Below are 22082 nucleotides of genomic sequence, written 5' to 3' on the forward strand. Positions count from 1 at the left end.
ATCTCCATCATCTTGCTGCACACATTGAAGGATTTGACCTTCCTCAGGAAATACGGTCTGCTCATTCCCTTCTTGTAAACAGCTTCCATGTTCATGCCCTATTCCAGTCCATGGTTCAAGTGTACTCCCAAGTACCTTTACTGCTGCACAATACAAGTACTTGTACAATCTCCTCCCCCCTGATGGTGGGATAGACTGAGTGGTGTTCTCCTGTCCATCCCTTATACACCCCACTACCGCAGAGTCATCCGAGAGCTTCTGCAGATGCTCCATAGTATTGGAAGTCTGAGGTTTACAAGGTGAACAGGAATGGAGACCGAACAGTCCCTTGTGGTGCTCCAACATCACAGGGTGCTGAGATGCCAGGAGATGCCGGGCGATGAGACAGCCTTCCAAAGCATCTTAAGCTTCTTAACCGGCAGAAAAGGTTGGATGCTGTCGAATGCACTGGAGAAATCAAAGAACATGACTCTCACAGTACCTCTGCAATCATCCAGGTGTGAATGAGCAGAATGCCTCAGATAGGGGACAGCATTATCCATACCAACACGGGGCTGGTAGGCGAACGGCAGGGAGTCTTGTTTCGCTTGTGGTCGCAGGTGGGCCAGAACAAGTCTCTCCATCGTCTTCATGACTTGGCGTCAGTGCAACAGGTCTGTAGATGTTGAGGCCAGATGAGGTGGGTTTTTTTGTTACCGGTACTATGCAGGGCTCCTCTTTGTATTCTGCAATGCAGGATGTGCATAGTGGTGCCATGACATTTGCGATATAGCAAATGGCAGAAGCTAACAGGATCAAATGAGGTGTTACTGAAATACTCCCACCATGCTCACAAATCATCATGGTGACGTAACTATTTGAGGCACGTAAACAGATTATACTTCTGTTTTATTGGGCGTCTTTGGTTTGTCATTTTTGCATCTTTGTTTCACTGCACGAGCATACTATGTTCATGTTGTGCTTTTGAAGAGCACTCTGCTATTTGGTTGTGTTTTGTAGCCTACGGGATCAGTGATTTCCAAAGTGTGGTACGCAGGGCTCGCTCTACTACTGGAATCACCAGGACTGTCAAATGTTACGAAACATCAGTATTTTCTTACAGAAATCACTGAACGTTGACTTATTACGGAGGGAACACTGATTGTTCCGGGTATTGGAAAAAAATCCAGCGTCCGACATTGAACAGCTGTTTGGCGCACGCTATTTTACTACGCCCACGGCTGCCAAGAAGCCAATGCGAAAGTTCTCTTTGCGTCTGGCCTCAACGCATTGTAAGTCACTGATCTGACTATATGATATTCTGAATGAATAAATGGATAAGTACATCTAAAAACAATATTATATAAAATCCATTTATAAGTGAATAAAAATTGATATACACAATAAAATGAATAGCAACAAAAATATGAATAAATTAAAAAAATAATAAAAACGGGGGAGATGAAAGCCAGTCTGTAAAAGTGTGTTTTTAAGATGTGATTTGCTGTTTTTTTTGGTTTGCTTTTTTTTTTTTTTTTTTTTTTTTGTTGTTAGCAGGGTGGAAAATACAATTAGCAAAGGCAAATTAATCCATTTATCGAATCCAATGAATTTTTGATGATGGCACGTCAAAATCTCATATACGGGTACTTTAATTCCAGCTGTAACTGCGTCCGCCATTACAAGGTTGATGTAATGAAAACATTAAAATGACAAATATTGATGCTATAACTTATCAACGATTATGATTATGGCTGTCACACGGTACTGTTCTTGACAAAATTTTGAAAATATGGAAATTTAGACAAATTTGGACAAATTGTTCTGTAAGTGAATTTTTATAGGTTGCAGCTCTGAATCAGTCAATTAAATGTTCAAATTGTGCATAATGTTTCACTGTCTTGGGCATTTTGTCATTTATTAAGTACAGTTCAGTTGTATTTAACTTTAAGTACAATGCATTTGCATCTCATTGTTTAGAACTGTTTGTTTACAAACATTTATTTGGGTACAATTTTTAACTTTTATGTGCAATATGTTTTAATTGAATCATTTTAATTCAGTTTTTTTCCCTTAAATTCAAGTGCAGTGTTAATGTTCAAACTGAGGCTTATAATGTCAAATATACTTTTTAGGAATAAAACCTCTGCCCCTAGCTATGCTGCTGTATTTTATTTTTAATGATCGTCATTACATTATTGGAAATCCAATTCTTTTTTGAGGTGGTGATTGGTGTTACAAGTTTGAGAACCATTTTTCTAGATCATCCACATAATTACTGAAATGATCAACAAAGACCAGTTTTGCTTCTTTATGTTTTTGTACTTCTTTTGTTCATTCATCGCTTGCTAATCCACACAGCAATTTGTTTTTCACAAGTCACAAATCTTGTGGCTGATTAAAAAACAAACAAACGCACATCATCACGTGGTTTGTTGCGAACATGAATCGTATCGAATAATCGAATCTTGAATGCATAAAATTGCATGGGGTTGTTGATCCTGTGCTATGCTATCCTATGCTTTGATGCATTAAACCGTATTAAAAACACGGCACACTGCATGTACCAACAGGTGTCTTGGCCTTTTACATTCCAAAGCAGAAGTGGCACTGGTCCCCCACCGCCCTCTGTCACACTCCCACAGTCTGGTGCTAGATTTATGACCTGGTGTATGTATTCAGGAACGGAGGCTTTTATTTGTGGGCTTTGACTGACATCAACTCTCAGTGGCTTTTGCAAAGCCAACAGCAATAATCAAAGTTGACTTCCACTGAGATTGACTCTAATGAATTATGAACTCATATCAACTCAGGCAGACTGTACTGCTTATAAATAAAACAACGCACATGTGCCATAAATAAGACACTGCCAGATTCACATCTTTCACAGTACCTCTGGTTTAATATCAGTTCAGAATGGTTTCTTTTATCAGCTTGACCTTGCTTTTTATCAGTCTCACTCAATGAACCCCACCCCAATATCTGAAAGGAGCTGTGGTGATTTATGTGCTTATAGCCCAAGGCACGCTGATACACAACCTTCAAAAAGTGAATGGTGCCTCCATATACTGTATGAATACAGACAGAAAGCAGGTGTAACACCAACCCTCACATGGTCCTGCACATGTAGAAGGGATAAATAATATTTTCATGAGATGGACAAAAGCCTATATTTAGAACCCTTTTTTGAGTGATGATTTATTGAATGGGTTGTGAATCAAGAGGGTTTGTGTCCATCTTTCAGTTCATCTGACCTATTTTCTTTGTCCTTTCTTATTTCTCTTTATTCCTATTTAGAGGAGATGAAAAGAATTTGAAAGCACTGCGGGCTTTAATTGTTTAGGCCTCACTGGTTTATAATACATCTCTCTATTAGTTAAGGCATTTCCGCCGTTTCTTTAAATAATTTCCCAACAGTCATGTTCTTTGTGACAATAGAAATAGCTAACGAGGTAAAGGAAACACTGAAGCTCAGTAAGAGGAGGAAGGACGTCCTGTAAGCGTAACGGGAAGCAAATAGTAAGAGAGACAACCAACATCATGTGTGTGTCTGTGGGGCATCATCACCCCTGGTGTATTGCTTATTTTTAAGCAATAATTCTTTATGGGTTTTTACAGTATTTCGGCAGCGACTTTGGGTGAATTCCAGGACTTTTACTTTGACCAACTGGATTAGGCAATTCACCTAAATGCTCCAATTGTCCTAGAGAGACAAGCTTAGTTGGAAAAGAATGACGCACTGTGGTGACTCCTAACGGGGCAAGCCGAAAGGGGAAACAAATAAATAAAATCCGAAACACTAAATTGTGAAGCTTTTTTATTTTTACCTTCACCATCTAGTATGGGCAGCGCACGGCATCAAAGTTTGCTCACATCAAGGATTTGCCACAAAATAGGTTTGAAGAGGGGCAATTTCCTTTTTTCCTTTTTTTTATTTATTTATTTTTTTTTTTTACTTGAATTAATGAATGAGTTACATCATTGGTGTGAGGCTAATACTGACGGTTGCAGGAGTTAAAAAAAAAAAACTGTATTGAAGCATTCTGCAAAGTTTAAGTTTAATGAAATCTTGTCTGAGTGCCACCTAACCATATATATTCTTATTCTGAGTGAATTTTGCTGTCCAAGCTTTGTCATCCAGCTCTTGTGTTGCTTTTCCTACGAACCTCCTGTATGTCATCAAGAAACCCCAATTAATCTGCGGAATACCATAATACAACAAGAGTATCTTTCTTAAGGGTTTATTTTGTGCCACTTTTTGATGACATATTTAAACTGCTGTGAGTTGCTAGACGGCTCAGAACAGTGAGTGACCTCTTTCATGCTAGCTTGGGAACTTAAAAATGACTACTGTTTTGCTGAATTGTTAGAATTGCATATTAGGGGCATGTTAAATTAATTGGGCTCATTTTTTCATGTAAAATGATTGAAGCGGCGGCACTTTGGGCGACTGATTAGCACATCTGCCTCACAGTTCTGACAACCTGGGTTCAAATCCGTTCTCCCCGTGCCTGCGTGAGTTTTCTCCGGGTGCTCCGGGCTCCTCCCACATCCCAAAACCATGCATGGTAGGTTAATTGAAGCCTCTAAATTTCCCTTAAGTGTGAATGTGAGTTGTTTGTATATATGTGCCTTGCGATTGACTGGCGACCAGTTCAGGGTGTACCCCGCCTCTCGTCCAGAGTCAGCTGGGATAGGCTCCAGCACGCCCGCGACCCTAGTGAGGATAAAGCGGTACGGAAAATGAATGAATGATTGACGCTTGTGGCAACCATAGTTACGGGCAGTAGCTTGAACTTGCCAAATAGTGATATACAGGATAACATGTTATTTTTTTTTTTTCAAAAATAGTTTAGAATGACATCATTAACCTACTCTTTTAAAATAAAATTGTAAAGCCTTTCTTCACTTCTACTCTGTTTCAGCTTTAGCTGTAGTTTGTTCAGTTTTTCTCCCCACATATGAAGCATTATACCTTCATTCCCAGCAGAACTGAACAAAATGCTTGGAAAGTACCTTCTCTGTAGATTGTGCAGTTCCAAAGAAGATGGGTACAAAGGCCAGCCAGATGATACAGGTGGTGTACATGGTGAAGCCGATGGGCTTGGCCTCATTGAAGGTCTCAGGAACTCCTCTGCTCTTGATGGCGTACACTGTGCAAGTGATCATCAGAACAATACTGTAGCTCAGACACAGGATGAGGGACAGATCGGACATGTCACACTTGAGAACTCCTCGGGCAAATTCGGGATTCGGAGGCTTCTGTTCTTCATAGTCTATGATGGTGTGCGGGGGCACCACGCCAAACCAAATGAACACACCAAGCACCTGGAGAGCAAGTGGTGTTATTAGTTTGGGTCCTAGCTAAATGTGACTAATCCCATTAGAAGAGGCGCACATCTACCTGCACGGAGATAAGAATGAAGGTGATGATAAGCTGAGAAGTCGGACTGATGAACTTTGGTGGTGTCACTGACTTCTTTCCCTGTTCAAAGATGCGGTAGATCCGGTTGGTTTTTGTCAGCATGGCGGCGTAGCTGATGCACATTCCAAGCCCCAGAAGCAGCCTCCGGAAAGCGCACACTGCTACACTGGGCTCAGCAATCATGAGGAAAGTAATGAGGTAAATGAGGAAGATGCCCGTCAGCAGCACATAGCTGAGCTCTCTGCCGGAGGCGCGAACAATAGGGGTGTCATTAAAACGGATGAATGTGGCGATCACCCCCGTGGTGGCAAGGATGCCCAGAATTGCCAGGAAGACAGGGATTATGGCCCAGGGAGAGCTCCACTCCAACTTGATGATGGGCGTGGGCCGGCACCCTGTACGGTTTTTAAGGGGCCTCATGTCGAAGGCGCACATGTCACAGCTGAACTCGTCCAGAAGATACTGGTAGCCATCACAAAGCTCACAGTGCCAGCAGCAGGGAACGCCCTTCACCATCTTTTTCCTCTCACCGGGCTCGCATGGGAAGCTGCACACGGAATCTGGGATCTTGCGGTCACCGCCTGACCACTGCATCTCCTCTGGCTGGGAGAGAAGTAGTTACTGGATAGTTAATGCCATGTTCTAACCACACACCTTGTAGGGAGCTCCAACTGTGCTCCCAGTCAACAAAATGAGGGTCAAAATGTTGTTAACTATATACCAGAAGACAGATACTGCTCTTATGTTTGTCCAACTACTGTATGTAAAAAAATATATATAATAATTTTGTAGAGAGACGGAAGCCAATTTTCTTATTTGCTGAAATAAGTAACTGACTTTAGCAGACTGAAAACAGGAGAAAAACAGCGAACTGGTAAATTTTGAAAGTAGTTTTGGACATGTATATTCATAAAAATATAAATATTAATTATAAAAAACGTTCTCTACTATCAATTAACTTAATCAGATGGAATGTTTTCAATGAAGTGTTGATGTATAGGCACTTAATTAGCTTCAAACGAGAATCATTTTAAGTGGAGGTGCCATAGATTTTGAGCTCTGCAAAGAAACAAAAACAAAATCTCCCCCTCCTCATCAATGGCAGAAATTGAAAATACTATTCTCTTGGGTCAGTCATGGACCCTTGGAATCATTGCCAATTCCTCCTAGCATAACAAGGAAATAGGTATTGGGTGGTATGAATGTATACATTTTGGTGCTGCTCAAAACTCGAACTTTCCGTTCTGGGCGGATCATTTCTAGTCTGTAAACCCAACCAGCAAATGCATATCAGTTGTGTTGCTCAATAGAAAAAAAATTTCGTATGAAAAACAAATATTTACATTGAGTCGGAGGTTGTTTGTCCATTGGCCAATGTCCTTATAGCCAGGGTTACTGACATTGGAAAGCTGGTACTGGAAGATGTCATATCGACCAGGTGCGTCTCCATTCTCGTTGAACATCACACCAGTTCCTGCACTTCCTGTTGGGCGGAAGAATTATTTTAATAGCCTGGAAACTACTAAGATATCCAAACTCTCAAAACGTCTTGAAAAGCAAACACCCACATGTTGTGCCATCCTGTGAAAGCTAAGTGCATGATGGGATTTAGCGAAGACTCTCCTGCACTTCAATGGTCTTTCAGTACACTGTGCTCTGTTGCCCTAACGTGATTGGATGTTCCTTTCAGTTGCCTGTAGGCGAACAATCAGAAAAACCCTCCATACAAGCCAAGGTCATCCAGCAAGAAGCGAGCAGTAAATACGTATGCTTTCACAGAACACCTTTTTTCTTTTGCAAAACGGACTTTTTATTTTTTATTTTTTATTTTTTTATGAAACATGATGAAAAGCGTTCAACATGGAGGGAGCCGGAGGGATGTACTGTCTTCTAGTCTTGCTTGATACATTAGCAGACACATCTCAAGGTCTGCTGACTTCCTTTTAACAGTTTTTTTTTTTTTCCCCCGCTAAAGTTCCTCATATCAACCTTGCAGAAAGCCAAAGTCAAATCATTTTTTCATGAGCATCACCGCGTATTACGCAAGAGGGTTCAGAGAAAAGTCAATGTTAAAATCGTACCATTAAAATTGACGGAGTGAATGTATTGGAGGAGCATGCGTCCCTCCACGGGATCCATCTTGTCGCAAACGCCCATCGAGCCGGGACACAGGTCCATGTGCATGCTGTGTAAGGCGTGAGCCATTGCATAGACTGCATCGATCACAAACTGCACCTTCCCCTCCTGTTCATACTGAGAATCTCGACTTATTCTTTCTTCACCTACCGGAACGCAGACGTGTCACATGAGGACAGAACATTGTTCCTTTAAAAACTCAATTTATCATTCGTCAATTCCATTGTAATGTCGAACGTACCTGTACATTTCCTTCTGTCTGCTTCATATTTGATGCCAGGCCGTGTTAGTTTGCACTTGAAGTCATCCTCCCAAAATTCAGCAAACCAAATGTTTCTTCTATTGTTTTCCAGAGATCTTGACGTGAAGTACTGGTCGAATCCTGAATGATTTTGCGAAATTCTTATTTTATATTTCTTGTTTCATGACATGAAAAATTAGATGGTATCTGAACTTTGAGGCATCTGGGACAAAAAGATTAATTTCTTGAATTTGTTGCTTTTGGTACAAGACTTCACCATAAATGTCAGACATCACATGATACTATAGATGCTCAGAGCTATTTCCGCCATTCAGTTTTAGTTCCTGTAAATATTACATTTCTCTATTTCACCTACCGTCAATGGAGGCTCTTTTTGGCAGGATTGTGACGGCACCCTCCGCCACTTCCTCCTGGTCTTGGATGGGGGAATTCTTGGCGCCCCAGCTGTCAGAGCCAACAAATAGAAAGTGGCCGGTCAGATTGGCCTTTTTGGCAGCTTGCAACACTCGCCTGGAAGGAAACACATTCCAATAAAGTCTTAAGTCATTCCTCAGTTTATAGGACCGAGAGGGATCAGACAGGATGCATGAAAATACAGCAAAAATGCAGCTTTAAAATATGTTGCTCCGCTCAAAACAATGTACTTGAATATTTTGCAATCACTGCCTCACTTCTCATCCTGATTACTCTTGCAATATGGATTAATCAAACACCATGACCTTTTTCCTTTGCTCCAGAAAAATTTAAGATTTAATTAAGATACATTTTGAGTAATTGCTTCAATGCTAATTAAACCCATTATCCTGATAATGGAGTGCAATGTCCAAATCCTTTGCGTTCTCTTGCACTGTGCTTCGATTCTGACATTATTGATTTCCCTAATATGATTCTCGTCACAATTATTTAAGATTTTTATCCAAGCTCTTTCCCTTCCAGAAGATGATGTTGCACCACCGTCCTTTCGGCTTTTTGACATGGCCAAATATTGCCAAATATTAGTGTTTACATCCACGTTCTGTTTTCTTTGGTTGATGCATCGTAATCATTTGACTCTTCTGACTCTGACACTGAGTTGCATCTTTCATATAGTTTCTTTGAAATGCATATGTTCTTGCCACCATCATGATGACCTTTTCTTGCTATAACATGCATCTACTCACTTGATGTCGTCCTCATTGGCAAAGATGATGACCCCACGAGCGTTCGATGTCTCCATCAGTCTCTTGATGATCTTTTCAAACTCCCCAGTTCTGGGCTCTCTTGGAATTTTTATGGACTGTGCAATACACAGCCCCCCTGTGTTGGACATATAGAAGCTGTCATAACCATTCATTTTGTTTTTGCCTGCCTCTGTATCACATGATACATAATTGTCCACAAAAAACACAGAAAATATACACAGTATCATCAACAAACAGCATAGGTTACCTTGCTGAAATATGGCGTTCATATGACAAGTGATTATTGTTTTGGTGATCAGATATGATGTTTATCTTCATATAAGCAGTGTAACTAATGGATGCATGGGACATCTTAGGGGTTCATGTCAGCGTAACATAATTCAGTGCACACTAAATTCAATGCCCACTAATCCCCCACGTTGTCCTTTCAGGTGAACCCTTACTCCTCATTGGGGTATATCTTTTTGAAGACTTTGTAATGTAATGCGTTTTGCTGGTCGCAATAATGAGCCATGAACCTACACTTTGTTAAGAAGGTGTTGCTACAAAAACAATACTGTGTCACTGTGTTCTGCTATTACTGTAACTGGCATATACTGTACTTGTGGACACCTAGAATAAACTTTAAAATGCATACGCACATCGGCCCTTTTGGATTTTGATTTTATTGTTTTGATATTGAAATAGTTTTTGTTTTTTTCTAATTTTTTTTTCTTTTTACAACCCCAATTCCAATGAAGTTGGGACGTTGTGTTAAACATAAATAAAAACAGAATACAATGATTTGCAAATCATGTACAACCTATATTTTAATTCAATACACAACAAAGACAAGCTATTTAATGTTCAAACTGATAAACTTTATTTTTTTTAACAAATAATCATTAACTTAGAATCTTATGGCTGCAACACATTCCAAAAAAGCTGGGACAGGGTCATGTTTACCACTGTGTTACATTACCTTTTCTTTTAACAACATTCAATAAACGTTTGGGAACTGAGGGCACCAATCGTTGAAGCTTTGTAGGTGGAATTCTTTCCCATTCTTGCTTGATGTACAGCTTCAGCTGTTCAACAGTCCGGGGTCTCCGTTGTCGTATTTTACGTTTCATAATGCGCCACGCATTTTCAATGGGAGACAGGTCTGGACTGCAGGCAGGCCAGTCTAGTACCCGCACTCTTTCACTACGAAGCCACGCTGTTGTAACACGTGCAGAATGTGGTTTGGCATTGTCTTGCTGAAATAAGCAGGGGTGTCCATGAAAAAGACGTTGCTTGGATGGCAGCATATGTTTCTCCAAAACCTGTATGTACCTTTCAGCATTAATGGTGCCTTCGCAGATGTGTATGTTACCCATGCCATTAGCACTAACACAGCCCCATACCATCACAGATGCTGGCTTTTGAACTTTACGTCCATAACAGTCCGGATGGTTCTTTTCCTCTTTGGCCCAGAGGACACGACGTCCACAATTTCCCAAAACAATTTGAAATGTGGACTCGTCGGACCACAGAACACTTTTCCACTTTGCATCACTCCATCAGAGAAGCCGACGGGCGGCGTTTCTGGGTGTTGTTGCTAAATGGCTTTTGCTTTGCATAGTAGAGTTTCAAGTTGCACTTACGGATATAGCGCCGAACTGTATTTACTAACATTGGTTTTCTGAAGTGTTCTTGAGCCCATGTGGTAATATCCTTTACACATTGAAGTCGGTTTTTGATACAGTTCCGCCTGAGGGATCGAAGGTCATGGGCATTCAATGATGGTTTTCGGCCTCGCCGCTTACATGCAGTGATTTCTCCAGATTCTCTGAACCTTTTGATGATATTATGGACCATAGATGATGAAATCCCTAAATTCCTTGCAATTGTACGTTGAGGAACATTGTCCTTAAACTGTTCAACTATTTTCTCACGCACTTGTTCACAAAGAGGTGAACCTCGCCCCATCTTTGCTGGTGAATGACTGAGCAATTCAGGGAAGCTCCTTTTATACCCAATCATGGCACCCACCTGTTCCCAATTAGCCTGTCCACCTGTGGGATGTTCCAAACAGGTGTTTGATGAGCATTCCTCAACTTTCTCAGTCTTTTTTGCCACCTGTCCCAGCTTTTTTGGAACGTGTTGCAGCCATAAAATTCTAAGTTAATGATTATTTGCTAAAAACAATAAAGATTATCAGTTTGAACATTAAATATATTGTTTTTCTAGTGTATTCAATTTAATATAGGTTGAACATAATTTGCAAATCATTGTATTCTGTTTTTATTTATTTTTAACACAACGTCCCAACTTCATTGGAATTGGGGTTGTAGTTAAAAATGGTCCAGTGTAAACAGGCTCTATAGCTGTTTCTCAAATTTAGCTCAGCTTCTCTCATTGAAACAAGAGTCAAGAGCCTGTGTGCTGGATATTAAATTAATATTAATGTGACTGCAGTGGACTCAAGAAACACAACCTGCTTCTCTGGATATCTGGAGGAAAGCATCGACTCCGCTCTCGCCGTAGTTGCCCTCTGATGCTAGAGTTGAGACGTAGTTCCAGCCCATGGCTTTAACGATGTCCACCATGGCCTGGGCCTGGTAAGAATCAGGAGGTACCACACGGGAGAAGAACTCATATCGGCTATTGTCGCTCAACTCCGGCGCAGTGGAGGCATAGCTGATTTGGGGGATCTGAAACACATGAATGGTAACAAAAAGTGGAAAGCGTGAGCTGCTTGTAACCTTGTTTTGAAAGCGGTAGCCCATATTTCCATTTTAGAACCACTCCTGTTCTTTATTTACTCAATCCCAATAATCTCTGTAAAAACATCTCTTTTTACAGACACTTTTCACGTGACGGCTGCTTGCTCCTCCTACTGAATGTAAAATCTCTTGTATGTTTACTTTTGAGACATTCAATGTACAGTGCATTTAATTACTGACAAATCCATATTTGTTGCGAACCAGCAACAACCTACAGTGAAGAGTTGCAATTGAAATGGTTAAAAATATCAATATTTCGGTATATTATTTTGAAACATCTTATCAGTGCATTAGTCATCTTAAAGGACAAATTATAGTATAATTGTTCGCAACTTAAAAAACAGTTCCCAGGTGTTTCAACAGCATGTTTGTGATATGTTTTCATCAAAATACGGATATACGGATCAAGAATTAAAGTTCCTTTGCATCCCTTATTCTTTGTCTTGCTGAAATTATCTTGTTTTGAGGGGGTGGTCCTGTAATACAAGTGAGGTACTGCTCACACCACTCCATATACGACTTGGCCAACGCTGACTTTACCATGATGGTGGCTGCACGTTCAGCCCCGTACCTAAAAATAATTTGTGAAAAGTGCATGAAAGCCCACACACAGACAGCACGGTTTGGATTTTGTCTTGTGAATTCAGCACTTCTTCGCCAACTTGGTGAATTTCAGGTGGCCATACACAATTTCAGGTGGCCATACACAAATCTCATTACATAGTGTTTAATCTCACAACCATGTTGGGTCTTTTATGTATGAATAATTCGTTTTTTTATGTGTACAGTACGATATGTCTATGATCTCTTCTTGGCCAAGTCCCTCTTGTAAAATATCTTGGATTTCAATAAGGATTTTAATTCGCTGAATAAAGGATGAAATCATATTATACAGTAGATAAATGGATGCATGTGACATTTATGTTGAAGTCTGACACACTGCAGGGGATTAACATCCAAAAAGTGGACAATCATAGAGAGAATTCCTCGCTCAGTAATTCTCAGAAAGAAGACAATTTTGCAGTGTGCTCTGCCCCGGTTTGCGCTGAGGCTATGGCATCATTGTGAAGTACAGATGGTCGGAAACGCAGCTGTAATAGCATTTGTTTGAAAGGGAAAATAGACGAGAAGATTAATTCAAAGGTGTACTACATCTTTAATGACATAGTTTACGTGGCCTGTTTCAACCCTGACCCTACTAATGCCGGTGTCTATGTGTGGCTTAATGGTGGACCCTCTGGAGCCACATAGAGAGAAAGGTAGACACACGGGGTAGTGAAGGGAGAAGAAGAGACGAGCGGGAGAACCATTTCACAGATTATCTGGAAGGATTAGAGGGGTTTTAGTCAAATTACATTAAGCACAGAGGGAGAGACAGAGATCAAGGGACTAGAAAAAGGTTAGCATTTCTCACTTGTAAGCCATACAATATATTTAATTCTGTAGTGAGGTTTGCTGCTTTGCGTTTAACCCCATCGAGCTCAAGTTAACTGGTACTCCATCCACTTCAGCGAGTGCTGATCTTCCAAATGAAAACTCTTCAAGCACTGCGGCATAGTGTTACTGTGGCCCAACAACACTGTTGACTCCAAATTCCATGCCATCCTATCAGTATTGTAGCATTTGGTTGAATGTGTGGAATATATCCCTACACATCTCATAATTCATCATGTCACTTCTGTCAACAGTCATATAATCAATAAACACCACTTAGCCTGAGATGTAATAGACTTTGGCTCATGAGCTGTTCCTTTCCTTCTCACTACTCTTCTCCATTAAATACAGTATTATGAAACAAGTTGACCTTGGTTTCATCATTTAAAATCTGACTCCAGAAGGTGGGCAGCATTAGTTAACTAGAGTTTCCAGACAAAGTGAAGTTTCTCTTTCCTGTCCTTGAATTCGACCACGTTTACACCTTGCTATAAACACTCTGTATTTATATTCATGAAAGGCACCTCCTGATTGTGGATTCTGCCAGTGATGTACCTACCTTCTCCAGAATATTCTTGATTTTGGTTGTTGTGGAAGATTTTTTATTTTTTTTTTCACCAACAAAAGGATTCTGCAATCATCTTGAGCTGCCTTTCATGAATAGCAGCTCAAATTGAATATTATTCAGTGGACAGGACATCAGTCACCTAATCTCAACCCAGTCGTAATTGATTTAGGTGAGCTGCCTATTTCTGAAAATGTATATGTAAGGAAGCTGTTCAGATTTTGGACTGTGACATATTTGTGCGTGGCACGAATCTGTACACTCATTGACAAGTTTAATAATTAAAAAAAAAAAAAGTGTAAAAATACATTTAATACTTTTTTTAAACAGGGTTTTGTTTTAAAGTTTTCTGTAATTTTATTGATCCTTTGAGTATTTTGCTTGAAGCCTTCAGTGACATTTTATTAAAGGAACAGTGAGCCTTTTTTTTTCTTGTATTTTTTTTAATTATTATTATTTTTTTACTTTTAACAGTTATCAGGTGTCTAACTTGTCTGTACAATACTTTTGTCAAAATGCCCCAAACATCAAGAGTTACAGCACACTTTTCACCCCAAACCTCAGAGCCTGTTTCGGGCCGGACCCGCAGGAGTCGAACCTCTTACTTCACACACTCTGCACATTTTTAGTACTCACACTGTATATACTGCGCACATTGGGCACACTCATATCTCATTCAGGGTCCCCTGGGGGACTGGCACCAGGTATGGTGGGGTAAGTGGGTGCTGGCACATCTGTGCTGGTTTCCGGTCTGGTCGGTCTCCTCCAGTTTTAATGCATCATTACATCGACCTTGTCCACTCTAACCCTTATCTGTCCGGCTGCATTTTCAATAAACATCAGAATAATAACAACATCTTAAAATCAGCAGAGGGAGTATTTCAAACTCCCCTGTTGCACAGCAAAACTGTTCCAGTACAAAGGCATACAGATCCACCATTCTGCAAGGCCATGCAGCTGAACAGGATATGTTTAAAAATAAAATAAAAAATAAAAAAAGATTTACTTGGTTGTTTAATTTGACACTTTATTGTATGGAGGGCTGGCTCACCCATTTGGCAATAGGTGAATGCTAAGAGCGCCACAGAATTGGGGGAAAACATGCATTTAATCTAGTATTTAATATTCTGTAATTATATTAAAAGTAGTTACAATTAACTCTTAGAATGAAAAGGCTAACATAGATTCGGATGTGCTCCCCTCCACCACAAACATTTTCACCAGCAGATGCAGAAAGAGACCTGTCTGCATCATCAAAGACTAAACCCACCCCGCACACCTTCTCTTCTATCCTTTCCCCTCAGGCAGGAGGGTACAGAGCATCCAGTGCAGGACCACCAGGCTGGGGAACATCTTCTTTCCAGGAGCTGTTAGACTGTTAACCTCGAACAGTGTTCTGTAGCCCCGGCATCACTCCCCATGCCTATTCATCCCTGCATGATGAACACTGTATTTCAAGTTCAATTGACCATGTAAATATCAATTAAAGTATAATGTATTTCTATTTCTGCACATTCACGTCCTTGCTGCTTTTGATTCTTTGCCCACACCCACATCTGTAGATTAATATCTTATCTTTTTCATCTTAATTCTTTTTATCTTATTTTCGTATTCTATTTATATTTCACAAGTCTTATTTGGCTAATCTGGGATCGCAGGTATCGTATTTTGTGCCATATCATGTGTAAATAGGTGATGGTTGGTACGAAAAAAATTCTTTGAATCCTTGAATATGAAGGATAATTCAATATTTATCATCACAGTAAGAGTGTTACTACAGTCTTGGTCTCATCAGTCCATAAAGCTTTGTTCCAAAACGTTTGTGGCTCATCTCTGTACTTCTTTGCAAAATCCAATCTGGCCTTCCGATTCTTTTTGCTGATGAGTGGTTTGCATCTTGTGGTATGGCCTGTATATTTTTTCTCTCAAAGCCTTCTTTGATCAGTGTATTGTGGTACCTTCGCCCCTGCCCTGTGAAGGTTGGCAGTGATGTCACTGACTGTTGTCTTTGGGTGTTTCTTCACAGCTCTGACAATGATTCTGTCATCAACTGTTAATGATACCCTTGGCTGACCTGTTCGATGCCTGTTGCCCAGTACACCGAAATTAATTGTTATATTGACTATGCCCTACGTTTGTGCAATAGCTCTGATCGATTTTCCCTCTTCTCTCAGCTTCAGAATGGTTTGCTTTTCTCTAATAGATGGCTCTCTGGTCTTCATGTTTGCTTAGCAGCACATGCAGTTTTCACAGGTGAAACCCAGAGCCAAAAACAAGCACTATCTAATGTTTAAGCAATCGATCTAAAAGGCAACACCTGAGCAATTAGAAACACCCATCAGTCACATGTTCCAATACGTTTGCTCACTTGGAAAGTGGATGGCTTCAGACAAAAGGTGCTCTGTCCTGAGTTGTTTAACACGTGAAATAAAAGCTGGAATTCTGAACTTTTGTCTCATATTCATCTTTTGATCTGAAACACAAATGTCTTCGGTATACAACAAAAACAAAGGAATTGACCGTGCCATTCCAATACCTTTGGAGGAGACAGTATATACATGTATATATATCCATCCGTCCATGGATCCATCCCTCTATCCATCCATTTTCTGCTTATCCTCACTAGGGTCGTGGGCGTACTGGAGCTTAACGTGTATATGTAGATATACATATGTATACAGACATATACATACACACAACACAGTTGAGGAAATGTAACAAATTAAATCACGTACATACAATATGTAAAGTAAGGCTCTGAAATCATGAAAAATAAGGACTGTTTGGGCGTGTCCGCTGAAGGCTCTGGATACAGCCCTTCACCTGTCAATCAAATATGTTCACTGCTACGCTGTGTTCTCAGGTTTCTGCAGTAAGTAACAAGCGCCACTGTGGTTATGGTTAATAAACAGTTATCTTATGTCTCTGTTATGTGGGGGACTCACACACAACAACTCAGAGCAAGGCACTGACATATTAAACGAACAGAGCGAGCGCGTTTGCTCCTTAGCTTGTTACCTCGCGGGCTAGTGAACGTAATAAACATTTAACTGTCCCTTAAGTGTCTATTGTGTGGATCTACGTGCAGTGCACGGAGCAAGGCTGTGGAGTATTGGACAGAGCCAACACCGGTCCACGAGCCCACTAGCGGCTAATACAGTAAGTACTCGCCAGGGCACTTCACAGTGGAGCCGTCCACTGCGCTCCAACTCACCGCTGGTCACCACAACAATGACACAAGCCCAAACAACACAAAATGCTTCAGGGAAGATGCATTTTTCTGGGTTGTAGGCGTAGCTTGATGGCTAACTGCACAATGTAGTGGTGGTAGAAATGGGTCGGCTATTATTGCTAAGTAACTCTCTCTCTTTCATCGCGGGGCTAGCTTTTAGCCCTGCCCAAAATATCTGGCCAGCTGAGATGGTGAAAAGGAGTTTTAAGCTCTATCTCAACAATTCAGTACTAAATTGTTCTGACTTTGCACGTGTTGTCAGCACTCAAACATACAGAAGCTAATGTATTTAGAAACAAAACACGAAAATGACATTTGTGGGGCTTTAAACGTAGTCAGAACTCGACTTGCTTGATTTTCGCCACTGTAACTTTCTTAAAACTTTCAGGTTAATAAGACTTACTTGCAACTCACACATTGTGACTTCCGCCCATCTCTGCAAATAGCCCCCAATCCCCCTTTTTATAAAGCAGTGTGTACTGTTAAATTGATAACTTTCTTCTGAGCGATTTGCCCCAACATGATATGTTAAACAGTAAATAGCCAGTTAAATATTTCTGTAACTTTGCAGCATGAAGGGGTCTTAACTATTATAGATAATTTGTGGAGATTAAACCTACTCTGTGTCTGCAATGGCCCACGCTACTAATATGCAAAGCAGAAAAAATATATATTGTATATTATACATGCATGGTAGACAGCATGTATCTATTAGGTTTTTCATTTTTGTACTTTATATCCTAATATTTTTTTGTATTGTATTTTAATTTTAAATTGGTTAATGTTATTTTATACAATAAAGACAACATTAAAAATAATGCTGTCGGATTTCTTTTGTAAGTGTATGTAAATCACAAATGAAGTTGTGTGCCAAATAAAATCTCGCCTATAGGGCGTCACATTAGTGCCGACTCTGACTGTACGCATGTATTTCATCATAGTATAGTATGTCTCCTTTAAAAGACATATTTACAGTTACCGGTATGTCACTTTACTGTCGAATAGTAATGGTAGTAGCAGTCTTTTATCGTTTAATTTGACCAATGTGGTGTGCAGTGGTTGAGATGGCTCCTCCTCTGTCTATGAGCAGATGCTCAGTGTGCGACACAGTGTACGTGAGTCGAGAAGCATGTGCAGTGCAGAGTGCAGCACATATGGACATTCGGCAGGAAGAAGACCATTTAGATAAATCTACTCCTCTCCGGCGAGGCCACAAGTTGCTGTTATCCTGGAACCACTGACATCCTCTGGCCTGGTGCTCTATTTTCAGCCCAGGGTCCTGAGCTGTTGAGAGGGGTTTAGTGGCGGTTGGGATCTATAACTCTGTAGTTAACATCTGCCCTGTATGCGAGGTGCCGCTCCTTGGCCCCCAGGGAGCATCCTTGACATAAAGAATGCAAGTAGCCCCCAGGAAAAAGTAGAAATACACTTCATCATTTCATGCATCTAAAACTTTGCTCATTTGTAATGGTGCGTTTTTAATCAAGGTATTTCTAGATTTGCTGCAGTAGCATGGCAGTAATTCGATGACAACATGACATCATGTGGGATTTAGACTCTGTTTTAGCATTGCAATGAGCAGTGTAACCATCACAGGTCAATAGTCTGCCACAATGATACAGATTGTTTCTTAAGCAGTACTCCCATACTCCCTCATTCTGTACATTTAGAAACTGAGAGGTACTTCTTGGGTACTGATTAAAGTGAAGTACTCCCAGTTTGATACATCCATCCATCCATTTTCTGAGCCGCTTCTCCTCACTAGGGTCGCGGGCGTGCTGGAGCCTATCCCAGCTGTCATCGGGCAGGAGGCGGGGTACACCCTGAACTGGTTGCCAGCCAATCGCAGGGCACATAGAAACAAACAACCATTCGCACTCACAGTCATGCCTACGGGCAATTTAGAGTCTCCAATTAATGCATGTTTTTGGGATGTGGGAGGAAACCGGAGTGCCCGGAGAAAACCCACACTGGCACGGGGAGAACATACAAACTCCACACAGGCGGGGACGGGGATTGAACCCGGGTCCTCAGAACTGTGAGGCTGACGCTCTAACCAGTCGGCCACCGTGCCGCCAGTTTGATACACACTTCTGGAATAACAAATTTGATCAAATTACCTTTGATTATATGCTATTACAAATAAGTATATAGTGATATGTGAAGTGTATGTGAAGAGATTAATTAATTACATTAATACTTTCTTACAATAATTATAAACAATGGTTTAACAGGTGCCTGGGTGGGTTTTCTCCGGGCACTGCGGTTTCCTCCCACATCCCAAAAACATGTGTGGTCGGTTGATTGAAGACTCGAAATTGCTTGTAGGTGTGAATGTGAGGTCGAATGGTTGCTTGGTTCTATGTGCCGTGCGATTGGCTGGCGACCGGTTCAGGGTGTACCCCGCCTCCCGCCCGAAGATAGCTGGGATAGGCTCCAGCGAGGATAAGCGGTAAAGGAAATGGATGGATGGATGTTCCTCTTTGCACAAAACATAAGCTGTTTATTTTGTATTTTGCGCCCTTGCTGTACAACCGTGACCTTAAAACCGAAGTGTAACAAACCGTGATACTACATTCCTGTGGTTTCCATGTTCTAACCGGCCTCCTCAGGGGAATCATGACTATGACCGTCAATTGTCAACTGTGAGCCTGGGAAGCCCTTTGAGATTCTTTTGTGATTAACGGTTATACAAATCAACTTGACTTCACTTTACTTGATGATGTGGCCTGCGATGGAAACAATTCTGACATCCCTGCTCTAAATCTTCCAAAGGTGTGATTGTGAATGCTTGTCTGTCTGTATGTGTATTGTGATTGACAGACAAAGCGGTGGGAAATAGATACATATCAAATGCTTCACCTCATCAGCTTACTTGCTGAAAAGGAACTTCTCTTGAATCGTTGTGTGTGTCTATAGAAGAGAGGTAGTGAAAGACAGCTTACCGAAAATAGCCGAAGCACGTTGGCCACCATGATGGATACAGAGCTCCCAGATGCCCCAATTACACCAACCACCCTCTCTGGTTTGGGGATGATTGGAGGCTCTCCATTGGAACAGCGCACGTCAGACGTGTCCTTTTGAATGAGGGCTTGGACAAAAGTGAGCGATTGCTCCAGTGCATAGGTATCTCTGGAGCAGGTATCCAGTATTCGGGCTCCCAATGTGATGTTGGGCAGCAGATCCGGATCACTGTTGATCTGGTCCAGGGCGTACAGCATGGCTTCCAATCGATGGATTCCCTTTTCCCTCTTAATGTCTCCGCAGGGCACTCCCACTGGCCCTCGGGAGTGCACTGGGAACAGACCCCCCAGGGTGATGTCACCCTCAATTTTGAGAGACTGAGGTTGGGTGCCCTGTTGGGCCCGCGAACCCGGAACGGTCCCTACCATTAGCATCCACAACAGTCCGGACAATTTCCCGAGCCAGCTGCACTGATGGGATGAGAAGGCTTCTGATGTCATGTTGCTGAACAGCAGAGGTACTCGGCGCACCACACCTCTCCTTCTACCTTTGACACCTGTGGGGACATTCACAGATGGTCTGAAGTGACCTCATCACTTAAAATGCTGAATCATTCTTCTGCATATTTCGTAATCCCAGATGGCTTATAGTTTATTATTTCTTCACAGGGGTAAAACTCCAGTGGATTTTAGATATACTGTATGTGTACAGTATACACTGTATACACTCCCCCGGGCACTTCATTAGCTTCACCGATGCAGTCTGCTGAGATCTAAAAGTGGATATAGCGGCGTGATAATTCTGATTTTTACATCATTGACACAGCCAGAGAGGTAATAATGTAACAAGTTTATTACTTTAGTTGTATCCAGTGGTTTTCTCTTATTACAAACACCTGCACTACGTCGTGTATTTGTACACCACTGCAAACAACTATGAGAAAAAACATTTTCAATTCATCCTTGTCTCGTATTTATCGGGAATGCAGGTTCTTTAATGAAGCTTTTACTGGTTCTCATTAGCTTGTGAAGATGTACAGTACCTAAGGAAGTACCTACGACTGATTGTTTGTGCAAACTCACAGCAGGTGCTTTTGGTGGGGACATGCAACATTATCATTTAGATGAATTGTACTGTAATTGAATGTGTGCAATGAATGCAGAACATGTTTTATGATGGACATAAGGTTCTCACGTTGATGGTTACCATTACAAATCAAAATCATAATTTTCAAAATATCTGTAAGGGCAGAAAATGTGCATCTTCCATACGCACTTGGAACAAGTAAATATAGGATGATGTTATCGTCGGCAACTGAGAGCGCATCATGGTAAACAAAAACATTTACTGGAATATTTCTGACAAAATGACATATTTATATATGGTACCGTCTGATGTGACAAATGCAATTTGCACCAAAGTGTAATGCATTTAATGAGAACATGTTTTTCCAGGTGGGTGTTTGCAATAGAGCAGTCGAATACTCGTGTGATGCTTTGTACCTTTACGGCAGTATGCAGAGCATTGTCAAATTAAAAAAATAAAATACAATTCACTCACCTGCCCATTCTTCATGGACCAATCTTGATTTTATCCCTCAAACGTGCTCTTATCCATATTTGCTCCAAAGTGGGAGTCTATCTCAGAGGCAAGGTTCTCCTCTCCACACAAAATATAGATCCTTTATCATCACACTTGCAAAAATAGCAGAGCACACTAAAAACTTGAAATTGAGATTCACCAAACCCAAAATGAAACGCTGATTTTTCAGCCTTTAGTATGATATCATGGCAGAGTTGAAGACAAGTGTGGGGCAGGGTGGGGAAAAGTACAATATCACAGCAGTGAGATTCTACAAATCACTGGCAAATCCCTTAAAAGCTCTTTCATGCTCTCGCTCCTTCTTTTCCTTCTGTGTGTGCATCCCTGCTCGGGTGCTCCTCCTCCTCTATTCAGCTCACTCGCTCTGTGAACCCTCTCCTCACTCAGTCTCTCAGAGCACTAATGGCCACAGATTGGGATTATCATGCAGGCGTCTGTGAAGAAGCCACGAGGTGGACTAGCCCACTTTTTTTCATCCAGCTGAACCAAATGCGGAACTCTCTCCACCCCCCCCCCCCCCCCCCCCCCCAACTATGATGGACCTTGGTCACTTTG

At 41.2% G+C, this 22082-nt stretch overlaps 1 protein-coding gene across 3 annotated transcripts in view; it reads right to left on the reverse strand.

Moving 5' to 3' along the window:
• LOC133408358 (metabotropic glutamate receptor 7-like) overlaps nt 1–21921 on the reverse strand; it is a 27270-nt gene extending 5349 nt beyond the window's left edge. Inside the window, exons 1-11 of one of the 3 annotated variants that reach the window (XM_061687158.1) lie at nt 21486–21921; nt 19907–20481; nt 11442–11658; nt 8963–9098; nt 8158–8312; nt 7782–7922; nt 7486–7686; nt 6748–6887; nt 5384–6007; nt 4996–5307; nt 656–725 (exon numbers count right to left, since the gene is read on the reverse strand). In XM_061687158.1, coding sequence (XP_061543142.1) covers nt 702–725; nt 4996–5307; nt 5384–6007; nt 6748–6887; nt 7486–7686; nt 7782–7922; nt 8158–8312; nt 8963–9098; nt 11442–11658; nt 19907–20425 — 2469 coding nt within the window. In that variant the 5' untranslated portion in view covers nt 20426–20481; nt 21486–21921 and the 3' untranslated portion in view covers nt 656–701. Of the gene's footprint in view, nt 1–655; nt 726–4995; nt 5308–5383; nt 6008–6747; nt 6888–7485; nt 7687–7781; nt 7923–8157; nt 8313–8962; nt 9099–11441; nt 11659–19906; nt 20482–21485 lie in introns of those variants that run through there. The other 2 variants (XM_061687157.1, XM_061687156.1) reach the window with 2 other exon arrangements.
• Between the last annotated feature and the right edge of the window lie 161 nt (nt 21922–22082).

The sequence above is a fragment of the Phycodurus eques genome, chromosome 10 (assembly GCF_024500275.1).
Source record: "Phycodurus eques isolate BA_2022a chromosome 10, UOR_Pequ_1.1, whole genome shotgun sequence".
NCBI classification, from domain to species: domain Eukaryota; kingdom Metazoa; phylum Chordata; class Actinopteri; order Syngnathiformes; family Syngnathidae; genus Phycodurus; species Phycodurus eques.